Genomic DNA, 24,777 nt, shown 5'->3' with positions numbered 1-24,777 from the left:
ATATAATTTATTTGATGTTTGACATTTTTATCTCTCAGGTCATCCCTTATTATCTGATGCAAGATCTTTCATGAGTTTACTTTAGAGCTGTCGTCCTATGCATATCCATATGGGACTAAATCCAGTGCTCATTGTTTTTTTTGTTTTTTTTAATAAATAGACTGCAAAGTAAAGGCATCCATTTTGGTCCTTCATCTTTTCCCAAATTTAAAAACATTTTTAAAATGCTAATATTTTTTGACCCACCTAGCCTAGCCCCTGGTCATATCTTTTCTTCTAGTTTAAGTTTAGCATAAAACATTCAAAGATCCCAAAATCGCCCCTTGGGAAGAAATGTAGCCATTTCTAACCAGGTTTCTATGATCTGCCCTCTTGCTAAGTTTTTCCCCCCATATTTCTGCCTCAGCGTCTAACAATGTCAATAGCGTTAGTTTTTGCAAAATTTAGAGAATGCTTTTATACTATGATTTGTGAAGAGAGGTGAATAAGGCATACTTACAGCATAAGTATTTCATGGTTGCAAGACTGCTTCAACCAAAACACTGTAGCATTACATTTAATAGATAGAAGAGATATTTTAAGTAATAGTGCACATTTTAAAAAACTGAGCTTTTTAATTCCAGTGCTTATGTCATTCCTAACAAATTATTTACTTTCCTTATTATGTAAATGCTTAAAAAGGAAAAAAAATAAAAGACTCATCATTATGGAGGCAGGAGGTGAAAACATGATATAATTTCCCCTACACAAATGATCATGAAGTGTTGGTGCAATAACTACATAGATGCCCATATTGCCATGTGTACATATTCTTGGAATCTTATATTGACCATGGATTCTAGTCAACGTTTTTTCAATTAGCCATACACCATTTATTTCTGTGCAAGCCATCTCCTGAATGGAAATGCATTCTGGGTGGAATGTTTTGAGTGTACAGGCTCTAAATGAAAAACAATGTTCCATTTCTATCTTTCAGACTAAAAACAAGGGAAAAAGTGTTAGGTAAAACTGGGATTAAAAAGTCAAAGAAGATAAATCAAGCAGTGGGGGAAGAACCTACTGATCTAATTATAAGAAGGGAGGGAGAGTGGCCCCATATATTTTATGATGACCCTCCTGCACATTGTTTTAGGTCTTGGAGGTATTGTTTGGGTAAACTATGGAGAAATCCATCTGAAAAATATTAGGGGATTTTCACAGAACAGTTGTCAGGATGCAGGGCTTGAACTAACACTATTTAACAATGGATCCCCTTTGCTAAATGCCAGTGCTCCAGTTTAAACTAAAGTACCAAGACGCTGAATAAAAACGTACAAAATGTATTCTCCACCTTACTTAGTAACCTGCATCCTACTCATCATCAAATCGATCAACAGAGCAGAAACCTTCCTTTCCTAAAACAGTTTTTTTATCAGTAAAATTGATTTTATCATTTTGGTGATATAACAAATTGTTTTTGTTATTTTAGTAACACAAGCATGAACCATCGAGAACTATTTTGTTTAAAAGATTATTTAGGTCAAGATTGACGCTGTTTCAGAAATGCTCCCCAGCCCCTTAAATTGGTGGGGACAGGAAGCACGCTCAAGCTGATGAGAAAGAGCGGGACTGGCGCTCTCAGCTATGGCCGACACCAGGGGTCAGCCTCTCCTCCCAATCCCCTAGATATTGTCTTTCTGCACCAGAAATTCCTGAATCAATGGGATCCATTGTCCTCGGGGAAGCAGCGGGGGGAGGGGGGACGCTGAGGGGTTCGATTGAACACTGTTGGTGTGCAAAAGGGGCAGCTGGCGCAGTGCCGTGAAGACCATTTAGCTTCCTGACAGAGGAGAGCAGGTAACGAACCGCAAAAGCGGAGGGTTTCCAAAGGCGAGGCAGGAAGGATACCAGGACGCTTGATCGGGTCTTATTCTCCTCCCTGGGCTAGCTTAGCAGGGACACAAAAGTCGCACTCTGCCTGAACCTTCAGTTTTAAATTACATCCAAAGCCCTTCACTAATGATTATGAGTTGGGTATGCTCGGAACTGTAAATAGATGGGGGAAAAAAAGTAAGAAAAAGAAAGGCAAGTTTCTTGTTTGTGTACACGCGTATGGTACTTTTGTGGAATGGCCGATTTTGGCTCCCTGGGAGGAAAATACATGATGCCGGATGCAGGCACGCGGGCCGGGGGGTTGAAAAGAATTTGCACCTAAATGCAAAATCAGAGGGTGGGACCAGCTTCAGGGTGGACTTTCATGCTTGGAAACGGTTTTGCAGAGACTTTTGCGGAATGGCCAATTTCAGCTACCTGGGAGGAAAATTCGTGATGACGGCAGTACGCGCGCGGGCCGGGGTGCTGAAAAAATGTTGCACCCGAATTAAAAAATGGAGGGCGGGACCTGCTTCGTGGTGGAATTTTATGCTTTGAAATGGTTTTGCAGAGACTTTTGCGGAATGGCCAATTTTGACTCCCGGGGAGGAAAATTCGTGATTTCGGCAGTAGGCCCACGGGTCAGGGGGCTGAAACAATGCTGCACCCGAATTAAAAAACAGAGGGCGGAACCTGGTTAGGGGTGAAATTTTATGCTTAGAAATGGTTTTGCAGAGTCTTTTGCGGAATGGCCGATTTTGGCTCCCCGGGAGGAAAATTTGTGATGCTGGCTGTAGGCGCGCGGGCCCGGGGGCTGAAAATATGTTGCATCCGAACTGAAAATCGGAGAGCAGGGCCAGCTTCGAGGTGGAATTTTATGCTTAGAAACGGCCAATTGACAAGATTGTTTTGGAAAACTGTAAGAGTAGGAAGACATCTTGAATGTAGCTTGGATTGATTACAAGAAGGCATTCAACTCCCTGCCACCTGACTGGATAATCAAGTGCCTAGAAATAACAGGAGTCAGTAGAAACATCAGAAGCTTTGTGCAAAGATCAATGGCACAATGGACGATGCAGTTGCTGGTCAATGGTAATAGATTGGGAGAGGTTAACATCATGAGAGCAATCTTTCAAGGAGACTCATTACTGTTTGTCATTGTATTGAGTCCTCTGTCAACAATACTGAACAAGTCAGGTCAAGGCTATCAAACATCAAAAACATCTGCTTGGTTATCCCACCTCCTTTACATGGACGATCTGAAGCTATATGGAAAAACACCATCTGAAATGGAATCGCTGCTCAACACTGTCCAAACATACAGCCAAGATATTGCAGTGGAGTTTGGACGGGACAAATGTGCCATCCTTACCATCAGCAGGGAAAAAATAGTGAAAAATGAAGCAATCAAAATGCCCTATGGAAATAAAATCAAGAGTCTGGATGAAGATGAGCCCTACAAATACCTGGGCATCCTTCAGGCTGACACGTCAAGCACACTGAAATCAAGAAGGTTAGTGAATACATCAGAAGAGTGAAGAAGATCTTCAAGTCCAAACTCAGTGGAGGAAATACTCTCAAGGCAATTAACACCTGGGCAATTCCAGTCATTAGATATATAGCTGGAATAGTGGACTGGACTCAAGCTAAACTAAAAGCCCTGGATAGGGAGAGCAGAAAAATAATGACAATAGATCATGCCCTTCAACCACACAGTGACGTTCACAGACTCTACTTAGCAAGGAACATAGATGGGCATGGAATGTTGTAAGTACACCAGAGAGTTGAGGAAGAAAAAGAGGCATTAGAAGAATATCTGAAGGATAGTGAAGAAGATGCAGTGAAGTTAGTACACCATGAAGGCTTACAGGATACTGAAGACACCAAACTGGCTTACAAGAAAGACCAAATGAAGAATAGAAAAGAGACATGGCAAGGCAAAATATTACATGGCCAGTACACACACACACACACACACACACATACAAATCTAGCAGGCGAAGCAGATAACAAGAAGACCTGGCAATGGCTAAGAGCAGGAAAGTTGAAGAAAGACAGAGGGGTTAATTCTGGCTGCACAAGACCAAGCCTTCAGAACAAATGCATACAAAGCCGGAATTAAGAATACAGCAACAGACAGCAAATGTCCCCTCTGCAAAGAAGCTGAAGAAACAGTGAACCATCTAGTTAGCTGCTGTAAGAAGATTGCACAGACTGACTACAAAAAACGGCATGACAAAGTAGCAATAATGGTGCATTAGAATATCTAAGAAATACCATTTGCCTGCAAACAAGAACTGGTGGGGCCACAAAACAGACAAAGTAATAGAAAATGAAGAAGCTAAAGTGCTCTGGGACAGTGCTTGCCACACAACACCCCAGACTTAACAATTGTTGATAAGAAAGGCAAAAAGGTTTGGCTAGTGGACATTGCAATACCTGGAGACAGCAGAATAGAAGAGAATGAACTGGAGAAAATCACAAAATACAAAGACCTGCAAATAGAAATAGAACAACTGTGGCAAAAGAAAGCAAAGATAGTACCATCAGCATTGACAAAATCACCATCGGTCAATTGCAAAGGCAGCTTTACTTGGAACAGCTTACAACCTGGGACAATACCTTTAACACCATCAAACAACACATCTGCCTATCTCAGGTCCTTGTGAAGGACTTGATAGGTGGATAAAAATGCCAAATCCAGTCTAAATATCTGGCTGACAATAATAATAACTGAATTAGGACAGAAGTATTCTGTGTGTTCTTATGTCAGTTCAATTTTTTTTCATGTTTCTGCATACAGTATTATATATCCTTGGCTCTTTAAATTACCAGTCTGGAGAATGTATAAGAGAATCTGGCAAGTGCTTTTCGGAAACGTAAAATACTGGTCTGCAACTAATTTTGCTAGCATCTCATTGTCACTCTCTGCAGACATGCTCTCTGACCTTGTTTGTTACATGAGTACCAGGAATCAGCATGCCCTTAGCTAGGGAACTTCATTTGCTAGTTTTAGTTTAATCAGGCTTGCAGCAAATTCATTATATTCAAAGTAAGGTAAAGGTAAATTCTCCCTTGAGATGAGACCTATTTCTGGTTACTTGAGATCAGTTCATAGATCTATCCATATTGTGTTATTGGCAGTAATGTGGAAGTTGATTGCCGTAGCCTTCTTCCCAGATGTTTTTTCAAGTTCCCAGTCCAGTCTAGAGACACTGGATTTCCAAGTGGTCTCCCAGCCAACTGTAACCTGCTTAGCTTTTTGAGACCAGCCTTAACGTGTTCTTACATAGCATCATTTATTTCCATATCTTTTTACAGATAAATGTTTAAATGAATAAATGATAAACTACATTTGTTCGTTCTTTCCAAAGCATTTGCTGCCAGAAGCTATTTTCCAGTAAATTGCTTATAAAATATAATGAAGACATATGTTGGCTTTTATCTGTCATTTCTTTTTCTTGCTAAATGTTGCATTATTCCAAGCTATCCTCTGCTGCGAAATATACAATGGCTGGTTTTATACTAAGCCATAACCATCTTTTAAAAATGACAGGGGCTAGCTTCACACACAAGTCAAACAAAACACATTATGACTAAAAGTTATGTATCAACCTAGCCAGTATATAATCTATGATGTCACATTTGAATTCTCTTTAGAATAAGTGTCCTTGTGAGTACAAATGTTGGACCATTTCTCTCATATTCAAAATAGTTTGGACTTCATGCAAATACTGAGTTCTAGTGGGAATTCAGGGACAAATATTAGGGTCATGTTGATATGATTTGGCTAAAATTAAACATTTTCACCGGCTTTACCTTTAGTGGGAGTTAAGCAAATCCAAACCTCTCTTCCATTACTAGTGGGAATTAAAAATTGATATTTGAAAATGGAAAAGCCAAATCTCATAGCAATGAGCACAGTATAATTTATTAAGTTGGATATTTTTTATAAATTTGCTAGGTTTAGTGTGTGTGTGTGTGTGTATAATGACAAATGAAAATCAAAATAATTTTTTTCAGTACCATCGATATCATTTTACATGTATCTTATTACATGATACTGACGTATCATTCCATACATGTCAGTCCTTGCCTGACTATATATGGAAATAAAAGGAAAATTTAGTGCTGATTTGTAGCTTTGAGAACCAAAATAAAATAGAGACTAGCTACCCTATTCTGATCCACAGAGTATCAAAATCAGCACATAATGAAATGGAAGGTCAGCCATTCCAGTCCTGGCAGTTTCATCTTATCATTATGCCAGGATTGTAGCCAAGCAGAAAGCAAAACAATACAAATAGAAAGATGATTATACAGAAATACCATGATAAAATATTCATGGCATAACCTACTAACCCTAAGTCCATATTACTTTAATTATGAAATGTACAAATTGATGTATACAGATGATGGAATATCTACACAATATCATCTTGTTCAAAGTATGCACACACATGTATTGCGTACACACACACACTAGCTTTTTAAGGATTTTTCTACTGAAAGCCCTGCTGTGCTTTCTCCTGACTTCCTTTAAAGTGGAATAAAATCAGAGCTATCAATGGTAATTAATGCTGAGGATAACAGAGGGAAGCATATAACTAAGTAGGTATGCACAAATGTAGCTATGGACACCAACAAGCAAACAAAGAAGCAATAAAGAAGTGATTTTAATGCAGTTGCCAAAAGGCTTGGTTCCTTTTGATAAAACATAAATCTCTGCCACTGTAACTTGTCTTCTAAACTCTAACTTCAAGAAAATATCCAATTTGTTGAGATCTGATATACAGTTCAAGAACAAAAAGCATTCTAGTCTCCTTACACAACATTATGCATTGGCCTGTGGCACGTTTTTTTAAAACATAATTTTTATTGAGAATTTTTTCTTGAATAAAATAAAAATAAATATATAAAAGAAGGAAAGTAGAAAAAAAGAAAAAGTGCAGTTCTTTTAACAATGCAGTTAAAAGAAAAGAAAGGAAAAAAAGTTAATTTAAAAAGTTACTTCCAACCTTCATAACAGCAGTTACAATCAAAATGATTATCCCTCCTCCCTCTTAAACATAACCATAATTCCTTGGCCTGTGGCACTTGACTGTATTATAAGCACAGCAGATTCTATGCTATAATTCAGATTACTGTAGTGTATTTCATGAGGAGCTCCCCTTGTGTGTAGAGTAGAATGCAGTAGCCAAGCTGCTGATTGGGACACCAAATTATGCACATATTACATCTGCACTGAAGCAAGTATGCAAATCCACTGTCTTTATATTAATTGAGCCAAGGACTAGGTTTTATTACATCCATATACCCTTAAACAATTTAGCATCAGGATCCTTGGCAGTTTGTCTTCCCAAATAGACTTGAGTAGTTACTAAGATCCTCAGAGGAAGTTCTACTACATTGTGCTATGAGCTAGTTTGATATCTGGGAGTTACACGGGAGCAACCCCCCATTTATTTTAAATGTTTTTATATTGAATGCTTTCATTATTGTAAGCTGACATACTTGGTATTTTAATTTTTAAAATATGAACAATATTTATACTACCTTGAGATATATTTGGTGTAAGAAGTAGTATAAAAATGAATTAAATAAATAAAATTCCAGCAATGGAATTTGAAAAATTTACCAGCACAACATAGAAAAGCAAGGGGCTATTAGAACAGATGCTAGCACATCGAGTAAATTGCTTACATTCAGTTTAGTTTTGTAAAGTAAAAATACCCAATTCTTTTTACAAACGTGATGCAAGGAGAAACACTGCCCAGATAGAGAGTATTCACTTACACTTCTCCAAGGAGGAATCTCAAGATAAATCTGAGTGAGAAGAAAATTACCAATCCTTTAAAACAAAGCAAATAAACCTCATAAATTAGTTGAGCAGCTTATACCACAATCTGATTTTCCACTGCATTGCTTCTTCTCCAGAGTATTTCCAATTATTATTCAGAGGTCAATGTGTTATTACTTAGTTCAAAGAAAGAAATGGCAAATTTATTCAGAGAGACTTTTTTATACTTAGCCCAAGTTCCAGCTAGATAATGTGCTACATCAGACAAGCAAGATGCTGTTTTATAAATATAGAATCATGAGCCCATTTTATGCTGAGATTCATAATTTAAATAAATAGAACGTGTAGCATGTTGTCAAATACATCTTATTCAAATCCTATTATTAGGTTGAGTTATTAAGTTATTCCTGCTTGACACGAGGACTCATATTAGGAGCAGAAGTCAGCGTATATGGTAAGGAACTAAGGAGTCTATCCCAGCAGCAAAGAATGCAAATTTGTGTAAATGTGTTTTTCTTTTTATAAATTTTAATTATGTATTTATTTGTTTGAATTTGATGTAAACTGCCCAGAGTCCCCCATTGCAGGTAAAAAGTGGGGATAAGTTTACTAAATAAAATAAATAAATAAATAAATAAATAAATAAATAAATAAATAAATAAATAGAACTGGAATATGAAGAAATTAATCACCACAGGGCACTTCCACACCACCAGCTTTTGCAACTCTCCTCCAATTCTATACACAGCCCTTTAAAAACCAACCCATGATCACTTTATCTTCTGTGCTCACCTTCTTATCAATCTTATCAAGCTGATCAATAGCAGAGTGCAAAGAAAATAATTGAATCAATTCCCTGCCCCCAAGCTAGAACCATTGTGTGTGTGTACCTTTGAATCAGTGTTGACTCCTGGCAACTGTTTGGACTAGTCCCTGGAGTCTTCTTGGCAATAATTTTGGAAGTGGTTTGCCATTACCTGCTTCCTAAGGCTGGGAGAGAGTGACTGGCCCAAGTTCACCCAGGTGGCTTCATACCTAAGGCAGGACTAGAACTCAGTCTCCTGATTTCTAGCCTGGTGCCTTAACCACTACACCAAACTGATTCTTGGCTAGAGCAATAAAATATTTCCCTGAAGTCTGATGGAGACTTCAGGCTCTGGAAGGTAGAACCAAATATTGGATTTCTACTACCTCTTTGCTGATTTTAGACTGCTTTCCTTCCATTCAGGAGATTTTCATTGCGTAAAATGTACAATGGGAGAAATTTCACTTTCCTTATCAGAAGAGGAAAGTATAGGAGTGAATACTGCTCCTTCTTTCTGTTCTGCCTATCTACTATTGGCACTTGAATAGGTTGGAATGTTCCATTGCTGGAATGCCCCAAACAGTGCTCTGGATTTCTCTGTCTACTCCATGTAATTGATTAGGCTGAGAGACTGCAACTTGTTTAAAGCTTTTATCTGAGCTTACTGTTCTGGTCCAAACTACACTTTGTGGAGACATAGCTCTACTTGACTTATGTTTAATGTGTTTAATGTGTAATTAGAAAAACAATTCATGACTCATAAGCATAGTTTCAGTGTTATTGATACTTGTAAGACAGAAAATATTAATATAATACTCTGGGTCTCCAGATGTTTTAGACTGTAACCCTTGGGGCATTTACACAGGGATGTTGATTTGACCCTGAAGCTTACTTTCATCCACCGAGTCCTTACGCACCAATTTCTATGCACATGCATAGAATATGTGCATCTACTGAGTCAGTTTGTTATTCCACTTTCTCTGGTTTCTGTCCTGCTGCTGTTATACAGAGTGAGAGGGGATAGGAGCAGATGTGACTGTATACCATGAGAGGTCATTATGTTAGCAATCCCTTTTCTTCACATTGCACAGTTTTTCTCTTTCCCTTTTTTCATATCCTCCAGGATCTGTTCCATCACATTTACCTGCATTCCACATAGCAATTGACCCAACACAGACATCACTGTCTATCTTTCTGTGCTTTGGAGGGTCCTCCAAGCACTTCCACTTGTGCAAAAGCATGCAAGGCTCATAAGAAGATTCTGTTGAAAGAAAGTGGGGATTTGCACACAGATTGTACAATAAACCAGAGCTTATGGTGTTTGGGAACTGGCAAGCCATCCAGTGACAGCTTTCCTGGCTTTTGTCCATCTCCCAATATTTGTGAGTCTACCATGCAAACTATTGAAGGGATTTTATAATAGGATAATAGGGTTACAAGACCTAGTTCAAGAACTTTGAGTGACAATATCACGGTTTGATATGGCCAATTTTGTTCACCCAACACTACTGAATAATGAGTAGACATTGCTGTGCAGTTGATTGATGTGCTCCTGGGAGGTACCACATCACTTTGTTTGAAGCTGCCTTAGCAACTGAGTAGTTCTTATACAGATGGCTGTTTGCATAAATAATACTCAGTTGTGAGATGGGCAGCTATATAAATTGGACAAGTAAATAAATAAAAATAAATGAATACTGGAAAATAAGTTTCTCTGAGCCCTCCTGTCAGTTTTGGGGTGCCTAGTACTGTTCGGCATGGTGATTTGGGGTGAACCCTCAGGAAGTCTCCCATAAAACAAGAACACAAGACATGCCTTCATGTCACTATGCCAGCTTTCTAGTATTTCCATTATCATAGCTTGATTTACTTTTAAGCAGGCCTCCCAGCTGAATGGGATCTCAGCCCTCACCCACTCATATGAAGCACTGCAGAAAGTGAAGGGTCTCACTGATATCAATTTGTCTTGAGTCCAGCAGTCACAAAGTCCAGCAATTGCAAAGCGCCTACTCTCAAGTTTTTCTGGGTTTTATTTATTTGCTGATCTTTCACTTTTTTTTTTCCAGATCATGGATAAATTCAGGTAGATAGAATTTCCATACTGTGTTAGCATGAGAGCTGGCAGTCACATTCCCATTTATTCTCCCACCAAGGAATGGTATGAATACCTAAATCACAAGGATTTTTTTCCTCTCTTTCCTGTAACTGTGGATCATTTAGAGAGATTCAAGAAGTTTGAAGTGAGGTGAAGTGGAAAGAACCATTATGTTTTCACTTTTGGAATGTTCTTTCAATGTAAGGCTATGGATGCTGGACATATTGTGCCTCAAAATCCAACAATTACACTTGGTGGCACATGTGTCTCTCCTCCCAGTTTAGCAGATGGTACCTTAAACTTTTGGATTGCCATCTGTACCCTGTTAATAATTCTACAGAGGGAAGCCATAAAAAACTAGTGAGCTGGAACAAATAAATAGTGTGTATGCCTGGGAGCAGGGAAGGGGGGAGAGTTTGGTTCCAGAACTAATGTTACAAGCTTCCCCTATTTCAACAATGACTGTTGAGAGGGATTGTAGAAGAAAACAGTAGGCAGCCATGCCCACATTTTTTAAAACCCATAAATATGACATATGATGGGGGGGGAAGGTAGGAAAGGGTGCCTGCTCTAAACAGGTACACATCTAATGCTCCTTAGCGAGTGAGAATTTTAGAGAGTGAGAAAGAACTTCAGAGTAAAGCAGAAAGTCGCCACCGTCAGGCTTTATGGAGCAACGTCTGAAATGACAATCTTCAGTGGGTATAAACTGAAGATTTATTATGAATTATACTATTAAGCATATAGGCATACAGGTTACACCAGAACAAAGCAACAGATAGCATTTCGCATGGCTCTGCACAGCAACCACTGTAAAACAGGAGAAGTGATACAGGAGCAATGGCAGGGCACATAAACAAAACAGAATGGGGGAAAAAACCACATAATTTCTAAAAAGTTCTTTTAGGAAAAACAGTCAAAAAGAAGTTCCTGGCAGCACTGGCACCCCATTGCAGTGGCCAAATAAAAAGCAGAAAAGATTCTAGATTATGAGCTTTGTTGAAAACAATGTGAAATCAGTTGGAACTATTCCAAAAGGCATGAAAGGCAACAGTGGAGGGGGGAATGGACTTCCCCGAATATTGGCTTATATAGAACTGCCCATGATCACATGAGAGTGCCATGTCATACAGTAACTGCAGATTTCTATGGCAAAATACTACTTTGGGGAGAACAGCATGCTGCCCTAAACAGTTTAACACAGAAGACAATTCTTAATAGCCAAAGCAATATGATGGCTACATAAAAACCATACAGCTAAACTGAAGTTGTGAAGGTTGTGACACTCACAACTGTCAGAAAAGTAATCAATTAAACCAGCCATTCAGAGGTTCTCCATACTTTTCTCATTTGGAGTCTCGACCTGCATACCCATGGCACCTGAAGTTGCTGCTACCAATGCAGCATCCAATGGGCAAGAAACAGGTTGTCAGCCATCTGAGGGGAAACTTGCATTCACTCAAGATACAGTGAAGCTGCTCTCAGAACCAGCAGGTTTGCTGGGCAGTGTCAGAGCAAGAGTTACAAGAGACCATCTTTCTGAATTCCATGTGCGGTACTTGGATCTTTGCATAAGATTCTATGGCTGAGCATCTAAATTCACAGGCACGCATCTCTTTTGCACTGTTTTCTAATATACAGTATTAATATTTACATGGTTCCTCTGGTGCTGTTATTTCATCTTTTTTCTCTCTCTCCAAACATCAAGGAACTGTAGTTTCTCTTCCTTTTACCAACCTATCCAGACAGGCTTCTTTCACTAACCTCCCATATCTGCAGTGGCAGGGACTGAAGCAATATGCATTGTAGAACCTGCATGCAAACGTGCCAAGAAGAACAGGATTAACACAGACATCACAGAAATGATGGCAACCCCCCATTGTTCTGAATGCATCACTCTGAGAATGCCTTAGTTTCAAAGAGAAACTAAAATAAATGGTTGAGTCTCATTTGAACATTTATTTATTTATTTATTTATTTATTTATTTATTTATTTATTTATTTATCAATTTATCAAATTTGTCACCACCCATGTCGTTGAAATGACTCACAGGCAGTTTATAAAACAGTTAAAATCAATTAAAATTACAATATACAATACTTTTAATAAATATAAAATAAATAGATCCCAGAATAGATAAATAGTGATTGGCAGTCGCTCAGGGAGTTGATTCCAAAGTGACATATTGTCGTTGTGGAGAAGCGCCGTCAGAATACTCAGCAAGCATTAAGGCTGACATTCAGTAGCACTAAGTTCAGTATGCTTTTTTTTTAAACTGAATCTCTACAGGCATGATGTGAAGTTAGTCTAAGGAATTTTAAAATAAATATTGCAAATGTATTCTTCTATAACTCAATCACTTTATAGAGTTTCATGATTGGTACTATACTTACTGTAATCATGACTAAATGAAAAGCAATTTCCTGTTGAAGTCATGAAATCTGTTCATCATTCTCCACATTTCCCTCATGCATTTAGAAAAAGTGTTTTTCAAAACTCTTGATTTTTAAATGAATCACCAATCAAGATTGTCACATTTTTCTAGCTATAGTTTTTTTTTTTTTACTCAGAAGACTAGATCTATTCTAATACTTGCAACAACCATTAGTGACTAGGACTCTGCAAAACATTTGAAAGTGTGCTTTGCAAAGTGTGTGGAGCACCCTTTCTTGAAACATTTAAGTAGCCCCCTCCTTTGAAAGCTGTCCCCAGTAGTCTGCCCAGTTTTCTGCAGGAAAAGTCCCTTTGCTTTTTGTGTGGTCCCTGTGGAAGGTTGCACATGTGCAGTCAGATAATTGGGAATATTCTGCATAGCTCTAGTTACTAATGAATTGAGTCTCCCATCTTCTGTTTGAGTTTATTGGCTAAGGCTGGGTTTTGCAAACTTTGTGGGTACCTTGACCTCCAAAAGTTTCTGTCTCCCACCCAACTTCCATGAGACTTGACTATTCAAAGCCTTTCAGAACCTGTTTCAGATTTTGCTTTGAAAGCCAGCAGTCAGTTTGTTCAGGCAGAATGAAAGTTCTGACAGTGAACCAACATATACAAGCTTGTCTACCCAAAGCTGGATTTCTTTCAGAATTTGGTCCCATTCTGCCAACTGAGGTGCTGGGCTAGGACTGGGGAATGAAGGTCAATGCCACTGTCAGTTATTCTCTCTCAGCTGAACCTACCTCATAAGATGGTTGTTCTGGGGATAAAATGAAGGGAAGTTCCCATGTAAGCAACCTTGAGCTCTGAAGAAGGGTAAATCTAACAAATAATAAATAATAATGTAAAGTCATTGAAAGAGAAAGGTAGAAAGTCTTGAAAAGAAAAATAGTCCAACTTCACTTTTGCTCTCATAATTCCACCATTTCTGCTTTTAAACACAGATGCTGTAATTCAGCTCCTGCTGCCATACGTAAATGAGTATGTATGATCTCTTTCTATTACCATTTACTTTAATCAATCTGTTCCCTTAAATCGGTGTTCAGGTTTCTGCTGCGGGTGGCATCAGAAGTGTGTTAATGTTAAATTATAGAAATTACTTGCTATTGAGGGCGTGGGGACGGCTATTACTATATGCATAAGCGTAGCCCTATGTGCCATTTATTTCAGTGGCCGTATCATTTCATTCTTTTCCTAAAGGGTAATTTTGCTCACTTGCTAAATTGACCTGCTTGGGCGCTACCCGCGATTTCTACACTTTTCCAGCGGTAGGAGTCAGCGATACACAGCGATCCTATTCTATCTAGCAGGGTCTGAAGAGGTGATTTCTATATGCCTCGTAAACGCTCGCTTCTGAATTAGGAAGAGGAATTAATCCAACGTGTTACTAAGCTCGATTCAATAGGATGCAGGGTCCTGTCTGAACGGAGCGGAACTGAGCAGCTGAGCGTCCAGGGATCCAGCCGAGAGGGTTAGAGTGTGGGACTCGGTCTTCGCGCGGGGCGGGGGAAGCACATTGATACCGTTGCCTGTTAAGGAGACGCGTGTGTGTTTCGCTTCGTGAACATGGTGAGCTGTAATGTGCATCGAGGTTACTGTGAAAAAAGGACGGGAAGCGCCCTATAACTTACAACCTTACGTGTATTAGATTGCTTGATGTTAATGGGTGTCTTTTTTTCGATTTGGGGTGACAAACCAGGTTTTTCCCAATTTACCCAGGTGGACTCAGCAACAGATACCTCAAAGTTTCGATGGCCTTTTAAGTGTTAAGCAGACCACAAACTTAATGCTGAAATGTATTTGTTTAGTTTTTAACATGCTTCAAACATTGTGTGTTTGTGCATATATAGTGAACAAGATGCAATCTTACATTTGAATTAAGTTGGTCTTACTTCGGAGTAAACAGAGACTGCAATGAAAATTGTTAGTTCTATTTCCCAAGCTGAAACTTCATATAATACACTTGTATTTATTTGCCAAGTCAGTTTTATCAGTCTAATGGCAAAAGACTGCTTGCAGGATATGGAAATTTGTGCTAGGTAAATGGTTGTCTTTATTAACTCATTAGGATTATTTATTAACACTAAATTAATTGACTTTTCTGTTGAGATTATGTTTTTATATTACATTTTTATAGTGCTGCTGCAAAAAATTGAGAGTCCTATGACCTGTATAAACTAGGCAACATAAAACTTATGTTGTTATTTTTTAATGGATTGCAGCAAGCAGGGAAATCAAAGAGATGTATTGAGCACTGAAGCTTAATTTTTTGAATCTTGGAAATTCTTTTTTAGTAACAGATATTTTCCACAAACTTCCAACTATATCTTTGGATATTTTCTACAAACTTTCAGTGTTTAAAAATCTGAACAATTAAGACCTGTTATATTATGCAAACGTTTCTTTAACTTAAAAATTCTATTTGGTTTACTGAAAGATTAATGATAATTTTATTTATATAAATAGTTTTAAGCTGCCCATTAGGGCATGTACTTCATGTAACATGTACAGAATAAAGAGCCCTCCGCTGGAGCATCTGGTGATTATAGGGACATATCCATGTAATTTTCTTGTACTAAAACAGAAGTAATTTGCCATTGCTTGCTTTCAGAATTTTTTTTTTAATTAGCCCTCAAATTTCTTGGTGGCCTCCCTTCCAAGTACTAACCAGATCGGTTCCTTAGTTTTTTCTAGATCAGTCAAGGCTGGCTAGATGCTGCTATATACCTTTTGAACCTCTCAGTGGCCTTCACTACCACTGACCATGACACTCTGGACTGCCTTCAAGGGTTGACAATTAGAGGTACTATTTTATAGTGGTTCAGGTCTATCCTTTAGTGGGCAGTTCCAGGTGGGTGGACGGGTAAAAGAAAATCAGCCATGCAGTTTTTTCCTTGTTGAGTGCCATTCCTTTATCCTCTGATGTTTAATGATTACATGAAACCACTAGGCAAGATCATCATCAGTTTGGAGTATCCTTTCATTAATATGGTGGTGGCAATGTACATATGGTGACTTCATCACGTAAATCTATTTGTGTCCTGACATCTGACATAAATATATAAGTTGTAGTATTTGCAGGATGTACCCTCTGTGATGTCCGTAGCATTAGATTGCTCATCTGTATTGGAAAAGGCAGTTTTATATAAATGAGTACACCTGGTTGATCTGGGTGATTGTAATAGGGTGTGGAAAGAAAGTATGTATGATTATTTATTTATAATTTTCACCTTTAATCCAGTCTGAAAGTTCTAAATATATAGAACAACCAAGGGGACATTGCACGTTTTTTGTCTTACTTCCTGGTCTAGGATGAGCTAATCCCTAAGCATTCCAGTTATTCTCATACATGAAACATTATGTAGAGCTCATACATAAAACTTCCATCAAATAGGGCTCTTACTGAATTGAGCAGCTAGCCTTCAATCCATGTTTGTGCCTATTCAAATAATTCAAGCCTATTCCCTTAATTTTCTCTAAATAATAAATGTATGGCAATCTTTCTTTCTCACATTCATACATTTTTCAATAACCTGTTGAAGAGCAAAAATCTGATCTGCACACCCCCTGCCTGGCATAAAGCTGCACTGCACTTCTCACATTTTGTTCATTGTCAGCTCTCATACTCCTTCAATAACAATTCTGCCAAGCACCTTCCAGGCATACTTACTAAATTAATTGCCCAGTACTTCTTGTAGTACAGTACTTCTTGTTACATTTCAGTTTTTGTAAGGGAATGATAATGGCTTTCTTCCAGTCATCATGCATGAATGTTGTCTTCATATCCATTTTTAACAACTGTCCAGTGACATGATCTATATCTGCAACTTAGCATTTTTCAGTGCCAAATGAATGTTTCAAAACTGCTGATATTCTGTCCTTGCGGGAATGCTGCAAGTGAAAAAAAGCTTTGTTAACATTTGTGGTTGTTGTTTTGTTACTAAGAATTGTTGTCTGAAAGTCATAGTTGACCAAAGCCATGATGGGGAGTGAAGGTCAATATTCATGGGCCCAATTGTTGACACATGGGAGTAGGAAATTGCAATTTGGAATGTAAGAGAAATAAATTGTAATGATCATGAATTTAAAAAATGAAATTAAAAAAATAGATCTGTTGCATATTTATAAAACTAAGAAAGACTGAAGTGGTATAATAGATCTGAATGAAGGTGATCTTATTTTATACAGTTGATGAATATTTTCAGGGAAGTGAAGGTGTAGGTTTATTCATTAATGAAAGGGCTAAAATGTATGTCAGAAAATATGAATTGAGATCATTGTTGTTGTGGGTGAACATGAAACTAGGAATCCATAGTGAAATTCTAGGGAACTAGAGAACGATTAATTTGAAAAGGGTGAGATTTGCTACAATCTTTATATTTCCTAGATTACAAGACCTGGCATCTTCATTTCATTCTTTCCTGGACTTCTTGATTTGCTTACCTTCATCCAATAATTAATTGTGTTACTAATATATTGGTGAAATTGAACATCTTTCACCCTTCAGTTGTTCATTGAAAAGAAACAAGGAGAAAATGGTCCCGCCCAGGACAAGCAATTCCCTGCGTGAAACTACCTTTTGTCTGCTTGCATATGTCTGCTGCATATTTGGCTAAACAAACCCTAGTATATTACCCTAGTAATATGAAACAGAGGAAAAATATCTCTGTGATTTTTCTATATTATGTATAGTTTTATCAACCCAAGTAATATATTGAAAAAGTTCTAATTATTTGATTTTGTGTCTCCTTGTCTGCATTTTTATCACTTCTTCAATACTCTTCTTGAGTTCCATGATTAGATCTATGATTCACCTTTCATTCTTTTTGTAGTTGTTGACTAAAGCTAAAATGCATCCTATAGCCACCTCCAGGTTGCCAGTTAGACAGACTTTTCTTACCAAAACTGTAAGAAATTGATGGTAATTTTTGTGCTTGGAATGAAGGAATAACAAATCAGTTGATTGTCAATATAGAGCAGTGTTTCTCAACCTTTTGCCCCTGAAGGAATCTTTGAAATGTTTTGCAGGCCTCGGGGAACCCCTGCACATTCAGGCTCCAATATAGGCTAGAAGTTACAAATTTATTATATTTGTTTCACGTGTAGGCCTGTATATGGGCATTAACAGTGTTCTTAAACTAAAAATAAAGAATGAAACTTACCTCTTTAATGTGAAACCTTTGCTTGTTTTTTGCTGCACAAATACTCAATTCTGGGCTAAACCTGAGATAAACACACACCGATTTCATCTTCAACTGAAATAAGATGACTTCTGTCTTTGCTTTTGATGCTTGTTAAATAAGAAACAGCTTGCTCACACATGTAACAAGTTGAAAACTGCAGCAAAATGTTCAGTGCCTTCGTATGAATGGTAGGATACGCTTCTTTCACAGAAATCCAGAACTTGTCCATGGGCAAATCAGTGGATCTCATTTTGAGTGTCTGATCAGACTGCAGCTTACAAAGTTCTTCTTCTGCCTCCAAAGTGAAGTTCTCAGGCTGAGCAGAAGATGCAGAGAAAGGATCCCTCACCTAGACATACATTTGTGTTGAAAGGGAGGGAAAGTACTGATCAATTTCATTCTGCAGTACTTCCAGATGGTCTTCAATTAGATTTGAGACTTTTTGGTACCCTTCCTCACTCTCAAGCCCAAGCAGCAGTGGAAACATTTCAGTATTTCCTTTTGCAACATGATTTTCCAAACATTGAGAGTTTTCCTTTAAATCCAAAAACCTTGTCACTTGAAGTCAAAACATTTTCTCCAATGCCTTGCAGAGACCTGTTCAGCTGGTTCATGTGATGGAAGATGTCTGCTAAATATGTAGTTTCTGCAACCATTCTCCATCTTCAAGTACCAGCAAAATGTGGAATACTATTTTCTTAAAAATACTCTTGCAATTCTGCCTTCAGCTCAAACACCCTGTTGAGAACACTTCCTCTGCTGAGCCACCGTATTTCTCTGTGTAACAGGAAACTTGTGTGTTCTTTGTCAGGTTTTCACACAGTTTTTAAAACATTTTTGAATGAACTGGTCTTTGTTTCATGAAATTAACCATTTTTCTAGCATCATCCAGAACTTTTTTCATTTCATCTCCAAGAGTTTTTGACACCAACATCTGTCTGTGAAAAAAGCAGGATTTTCTTTTCTTACAAGAGAAATGAAACCTCTCATGGACCCAACCTTTGATGGAGCACCATCAGTAAAGATGCCAACACAGTTCCTCCAAGACAGACTTTTTGTTTCCCGATATAAAGACAAGACATTAAATGCATGTTGGCCTTCACATATTTCATGTAGTTCTTTGCAGCAGAAAAGGGTGTCTTGAATTTCACCATCATTTACAAATCTTACAAATGCCATAACATGACATTTGTTGGTGAAATCTGTTGACTCATCATCTTGGATAGAAAAGCTGCTGATCTTCAGTTTATTACACAAAACCTCTTCAGCATCATGTGACATGTCATCAATATGCTAACTTATTGTACTGTTTGACTGTGGAACCTTTTCAATTTCTTGTACTGCATCTGATCCTAGAATTTTTCCTACTATTATTTTACATGCTGGCATGATTACTTCTCACCAAAGTGAGACTTTTCCTTTGCTGTGTGATAAGTTCTGCTACTAAATAACTTGCTTCTTGGGCTTTTTTACTGACTCTCATTTTATTAACAAAAGCTTTAGTCTGTTCTGTAATTCCAATAGCTATTTAAAATAATCAGAATTTTACTTATATGGCTATAATTTGTAGTTAAGTGTCTTTTAAATTTTGCTGGAGCCATTGTTTGCCACAGATGCACAATGAAGTAGGACAACTTGGATCACCAATTCATGTAAAATTCATTGATAAAGAAGCTCTCATTGTAAAGATGGACTTTTTTTTTTTTTTTGAGTCCATTAGTATACCAGTGCAGGGAAATACCTGAGAAGATTTAAACTGTTCATTATCATTATCATCATTAAATTTATCAGTACTGTCCATTCTAGAATCCTTCTCTTCCCTCTCACACCTCCTCTTCAAAAATTGCCACATTGGTCCTTCAGACATGACTGAATAAACATGTACAAAATTTATTTAAAATAATGGGAGTAAGATAACTACAGGAAAACTGCAAAGAAAAGATGCAGGAAGGAGAGACTGACATCACAGATTAAGTTGGATGAGTGCATTAATTTCTTCAAAAATGCACTTCCCCTCTCCTTCCTTCAATATATTCCTACCTTCTTGCAATATAGCATTCTCCTGTTATCAACGGTCTTCCCTAACTCACATCAAAAATTAAGAATGGATTCAACCAAATAAACACAGTCCTATAGCACACTACCAGAAAGCTCAGAAAGAGTTGTAACTAGATTTTGTTTGGTCTCTGCTCATCACTGCGAGAGTGCATTGCCTGAATTTGAAATAATTTTTTTAAAATGAAATTTAACCCCTAGTGACCTCTCAGGGAACCCTAGGGTTCCACAGAACCATGATTGGGAAACCCTGGTATAGAGTCTGAGAATAGTTTAGGAACAGTACTGATTGCTATAATTGTTTTAAGCAGGCTTCTTTTATTGTGAAGAGCAGTAAGTGTACGTGTGTGCATGTATGTATACACACACATAAACACACACACATATATATGCACACACATACACAGTACTGTGCAAAAGTTTTAGGCAGGTGTGAAAAAATGCTGTAAAGTAAGAATGCTTTCAAAAAGATATATTGTAATTGTTTATGTTTATCAATTTACAAAATGCAAAGTGAGCAAACAGAAGAAAAATCTAAATCAAATCAATATTTGGTGTGACTACCCTTTAGCTTCAAAGCAACTTTTGCACAGTACTCTGTGTGTGTGTGTGTGTGTATAAATAAGATCCTTATAACAATCGTCTGTAGTTAGGCTAGTGTTATGAATATATGGTAGATGTTAACTGCTGCTTGAAACTTAAATAACTGATCCTTTTTGTTATTATGTTTCAGCTGAAGGTAGTTGAAATAGTTCTGTTAAATGCTTCTTAATAAAAATAGTTGTAGAATTTCAGATGAAAGATATCAATTGTGTTTACACAACAATAATGATTATGAAATATTTGATAAAAGTTCTATGCCAATACGTATATATATGTGGGATATATGTAATAACATTTACCATTTAAAGGTGTTTTTTTTTTAATAATCGCAGTTGCATATTGTAAGTGTAGCAGAACTGATAAGTTTTCCACTTTGCATATTTCATCCAGTCTTCTTGCTTGCTTCTTCTTATTGACTGAATATTTCACCTTGGCTATAATAACAATCAAAGTATTTTTAAAACGTCTTTCTGTTTCATTCTTTTGACTCATTGTTTCAGCCAAAAACTGCCAAGGCAAAAGGAGGAGGGCAGGAGAAGAAAGTCATCCACCCTTACAGCAGAAAAGCTGCTCAGCTTACGAAACAAGCACACAAACAGGTTAAAAAGGAGAAGTAAGTCCTTACCTACTTCTGATATTGAGTGGTATCTGGAAATAATATTCTTGCCTTAGAAATATCAGGGAATACTAATCTTGCAACTTCTTTCAGTGTGCATCAAAAATGAGATAAATGTATGATGGCAATCAATTACTCTCCAGTTCCTAAGATCTTTATCTATAGCTTTGCAGTGATATTGACACATGATTGCACTTACTAAAGTTATGATATGTTCCTAAAATTCTTTCATTTTGATCATGTAACAACCCATGGACAAAACATGCCGCATGTGTGACCCTGAGTTCTGATCCTGATGATCCTGCTCTGATCAGTTAGCTGGTGGAAACTAGATCATTGATTTTCCACTGCCATTAAAATTTTAAAAGAGGGGTCTGTAGCAAGATCACTGGCAGAAATGCCTTTCTCCACCATCCCTGCTCAAGATCAGTGAAAAGGAGAAACTACTGTACTTTGTGTGTGTAACCTCCAGCCCCAGATTTTACAACTGAAATAGAATTATTTATAATCTGGATGTAATTTCTGTGCAAACAATCTTCAGTATTAACAATACAATATGGAATTGCCATGCTTTCACTTTGAAAGCTATTTTTAGGTGATCTTTTACCAGTGACTATTTGGTTTTAAACAATTTGGGTGTGGTGTTTTGGAGATAAAAGGGTTAGCACTATTGCCACTATTATCTATTAAAATACTATTAAAGATCATATTTGAATTTTTTTTATGCTTCCTAGTTTATGATAACATGACAGGTTAGTATCCTTTAGGTTATATTTCTCTTAGAGACTTTGATGCAATATATTTAGAGGCAGAAATGCAACAAACTGAATCTAAGTGGACTCCAGATTGGCTCCCTTTTCTTCCAAAGCATCAGCTATATCACCTGGCACCAGGTGCTTTCTTTTCATTTATTATAAAGAAGCTGAATGGTGTAATGATGACAGACTTTGTTCCTGTTGCTGTTTTATCTCAGCAAGAGATCTTGTAGGAAGATGTGCAGGAATTTTTTTTTTCTTTCTCACCTGAGAATTCCTAATGAAAACAGGGTACTAGCTGTCACTTCACACAGCAGATTCAAATGGATTTTATTTTCCTAATTAAAATAGTCTGTTCAATATTTCTAAAAAGTTTCTTTCTGTTTATTCATTCACTAGCACCTGATCTTGCCAGTTGTCTAATATTCTGCATAACTCTTACATTTTGTGGCACAATTAATACAGGCATTTGTTTATCAGATTTTCTTGGGAGCTGTTTCACACAAATATGCCACTGTAATATAGTTAAAGTTATGCACGACATTTTCCTCAATAAATAAATGAACAATGTTTTCTTATTTGTTTAACTGGATTCTCTTTATCTAGTTTTAGGAATTGTGTGGAAAACAGATCATGTTTTAGGTATATTTATGCAGGAATTTTGAACATTTAAAAGGCTTCACAAACTTGTAAGTGCCAGTGTACCTGGAATTTAACAATGACATCAACAAATCTCCCATGTTAGTCACTTAGTAACATGATAAAAGATGGTCTAGATGATAAAACAATAATAACGTGACTGCACCCAAAGAGTTCTCATTAATCACTCCAACTTGGAGAGACGTATTGATTGGGGTGCTTTTCAGATATGTTAACATCAGTTTCCATAGCCTCAGATCTTCTTCATGGCATTGGGAAAAGCTGATGTTAAAGCAATTAAAATATATATTGTAAACTTCTTTATGTATTATAGCTTGGTTACAGTTTAGGGATAAGAATGCACTTGAGAAATAGGAGAGGTAGGTAGACCATTTTCCTTGCTGTGCAGATTCCTTCTCTTTCAGTGGCTTGAAAGAGCAAAACAGTTGACTTCCTTCTGTGCTTACATATAAATGAAAGATACCTTTTTATTTTACTTAACTCTCATATAGTTTCTTCAATTGCAGATTCTGATTGATTGGCTATACATATTTTAGAAATTAGATTGTGACATCGTAATCATGGAATGTGTCATGAGATTGCAATAGGATAAAAAGTGATTAAATAAATAAATTGTAGGCATTTTTTTCTTTTTGCAGATTGAAAAATGAAAAGGCCTTTCGTCTCAGCATTGTGGGTAAGTGTAATTTATACTTTCATATTCTGTAAAGTTAATCTCTGTAGCTTATCTTCAAGTATTTTCTTGGAAGAAGTTCTATTCAGTGCAAATATTTTTTTTTTTTTGCTTTATAGCAACTGTGTACAGAGTTTAACATTAGAAATTCTATGCTATTATTACTTGGAATTTTTGGATATTGTTTCTTTTATGCACTCCTGATTTTTTATTAGTGCTTTCTATAACAATGGGAATTTTTGCATCATTCATAAGACTTTCTTTAAAAGAGAATTTAATCACATTTCAATTGTTAAATATATTAGCTTTTCATCTTCAGATATAAAGCAAATATCTTTGAAATGGTATATGTGAGAAACTAAAGAAGTTTGAACAAACATCAATATTTTACATTAATAAATAAAATCATCCAATAATATTTTCACCACATATATTTACATCTTTGCTTCTTTTTATAAAGAACCAGATAAATTAATACTTCACTTCATTGCCAGGTTACTTAACTAGCAAGTTACATTAGCTGGCTTTTAAAAAATTATTTCAATTAGGGAAATAGCAAAAAGGCCATAACATAGTAAATAGAGATATGCTTTGCACATTCAAAACAGTCCAATTTCTATTGTTGCTAATATGCTACTGTCCTCTCAAAGGGAGGCCAGAGCAATGCACAGAAAGAGCAATGCCTTCATATATCCATATGCCATAAAAGGCAATAAAAACCCTGAATAAAACAATATAGCATATTTATTTTAAAAAATCATTTAAAAAGCACAGTTTCTTTGGTGACAGTCTGATCCAGGCATTACTTTACCCACCAAATGCCTGGGTAAACAACCATTTCCTAAGCTGTGCCTGAAACTAATTAATGTAAGGCAAGTATATTTCTCCTGTTCCAGAATTGGGGAGCTATAATTTAAAAAGCCCTGCTTTTTGTAACCACACTAAAGAGTGAACTCACACAAGAAGTAAGAGGAGGGTCTGCATAGATAGATAGTACTGGGGAGATGACAATTTAAATATTTGGATATTAAGCCATTTAGATCATTATAGACCAGTGTTTCTTAAAGTGTGGGCCAAGGATCCCTGGGGATCCCCCAAGACCCTCTCAGAGGTTTGCAAAATCAAAATGGTCAGATATCGAAGACATTTGCAAAAATTAAAACAATGTCAGTCTTCTCATTATTTTTTATTTGTCAAAAAAATATAGGTATTTTTCATGAAAAATATTTATGTTAATATTTAATGGGTTT

General features: G+C 36.9%; 1 protein-coding gene across 2 annotated transcripts in view; it reads left to right on the top strand.

Annotated features, from left to right (window-relative positions):
- Positions 1-24,777, top strand: part of TMA16 (translation machinery associated 16 homolog) — a 120,119-nt gene that overhangs the window by 82,503 nt on the left and 12,839 nt on the right. Inside the window, exons 1-3 of one of the 2 annotated variants that reach the window (XM_007425742.4) lie at positions 14,465-14,551; positions 21,324-21,436; positions 23,493-23,530. In XM_007425742.4, coding sequence (XP_007425804.2) covers positions 14,549-14,551; positions 21,324-21,436; positions 23,493-23,530 — 154 coding nt within the window. In that variant the 5' untranslated portion in view covers positions 14,465-14,548. Of the gene's footprint in view, positions 1-14,464; positions 14,552-21,323; positions 21,437-23,492; positions 23,531-24,777 lie in introns of those variants that run through there. The other variant, XM_088132700.1, reaches the window with a different exon arrangement.

Source organism: Python bivittatus, unplaced genomic scaffold (assembly GCF_059951505.1).
Source record: "Python bivittatus isolate LINGU-HERP-01145 unplaced genomic scaffold, Pbiv_v1 ctg000070_np1212, whole genome shotgun sequence".
NCBI classification, from domain to species: Eukaryota; Metazoa; Chordata; class Lepidosauria; order Squamata; family Pythonidae; genus Python; species Python bivittatus.
Note: the sequence above shows the minus strand (reverse complement) of the source record. Positions and strands in the feature narration are given on the sequence as shown.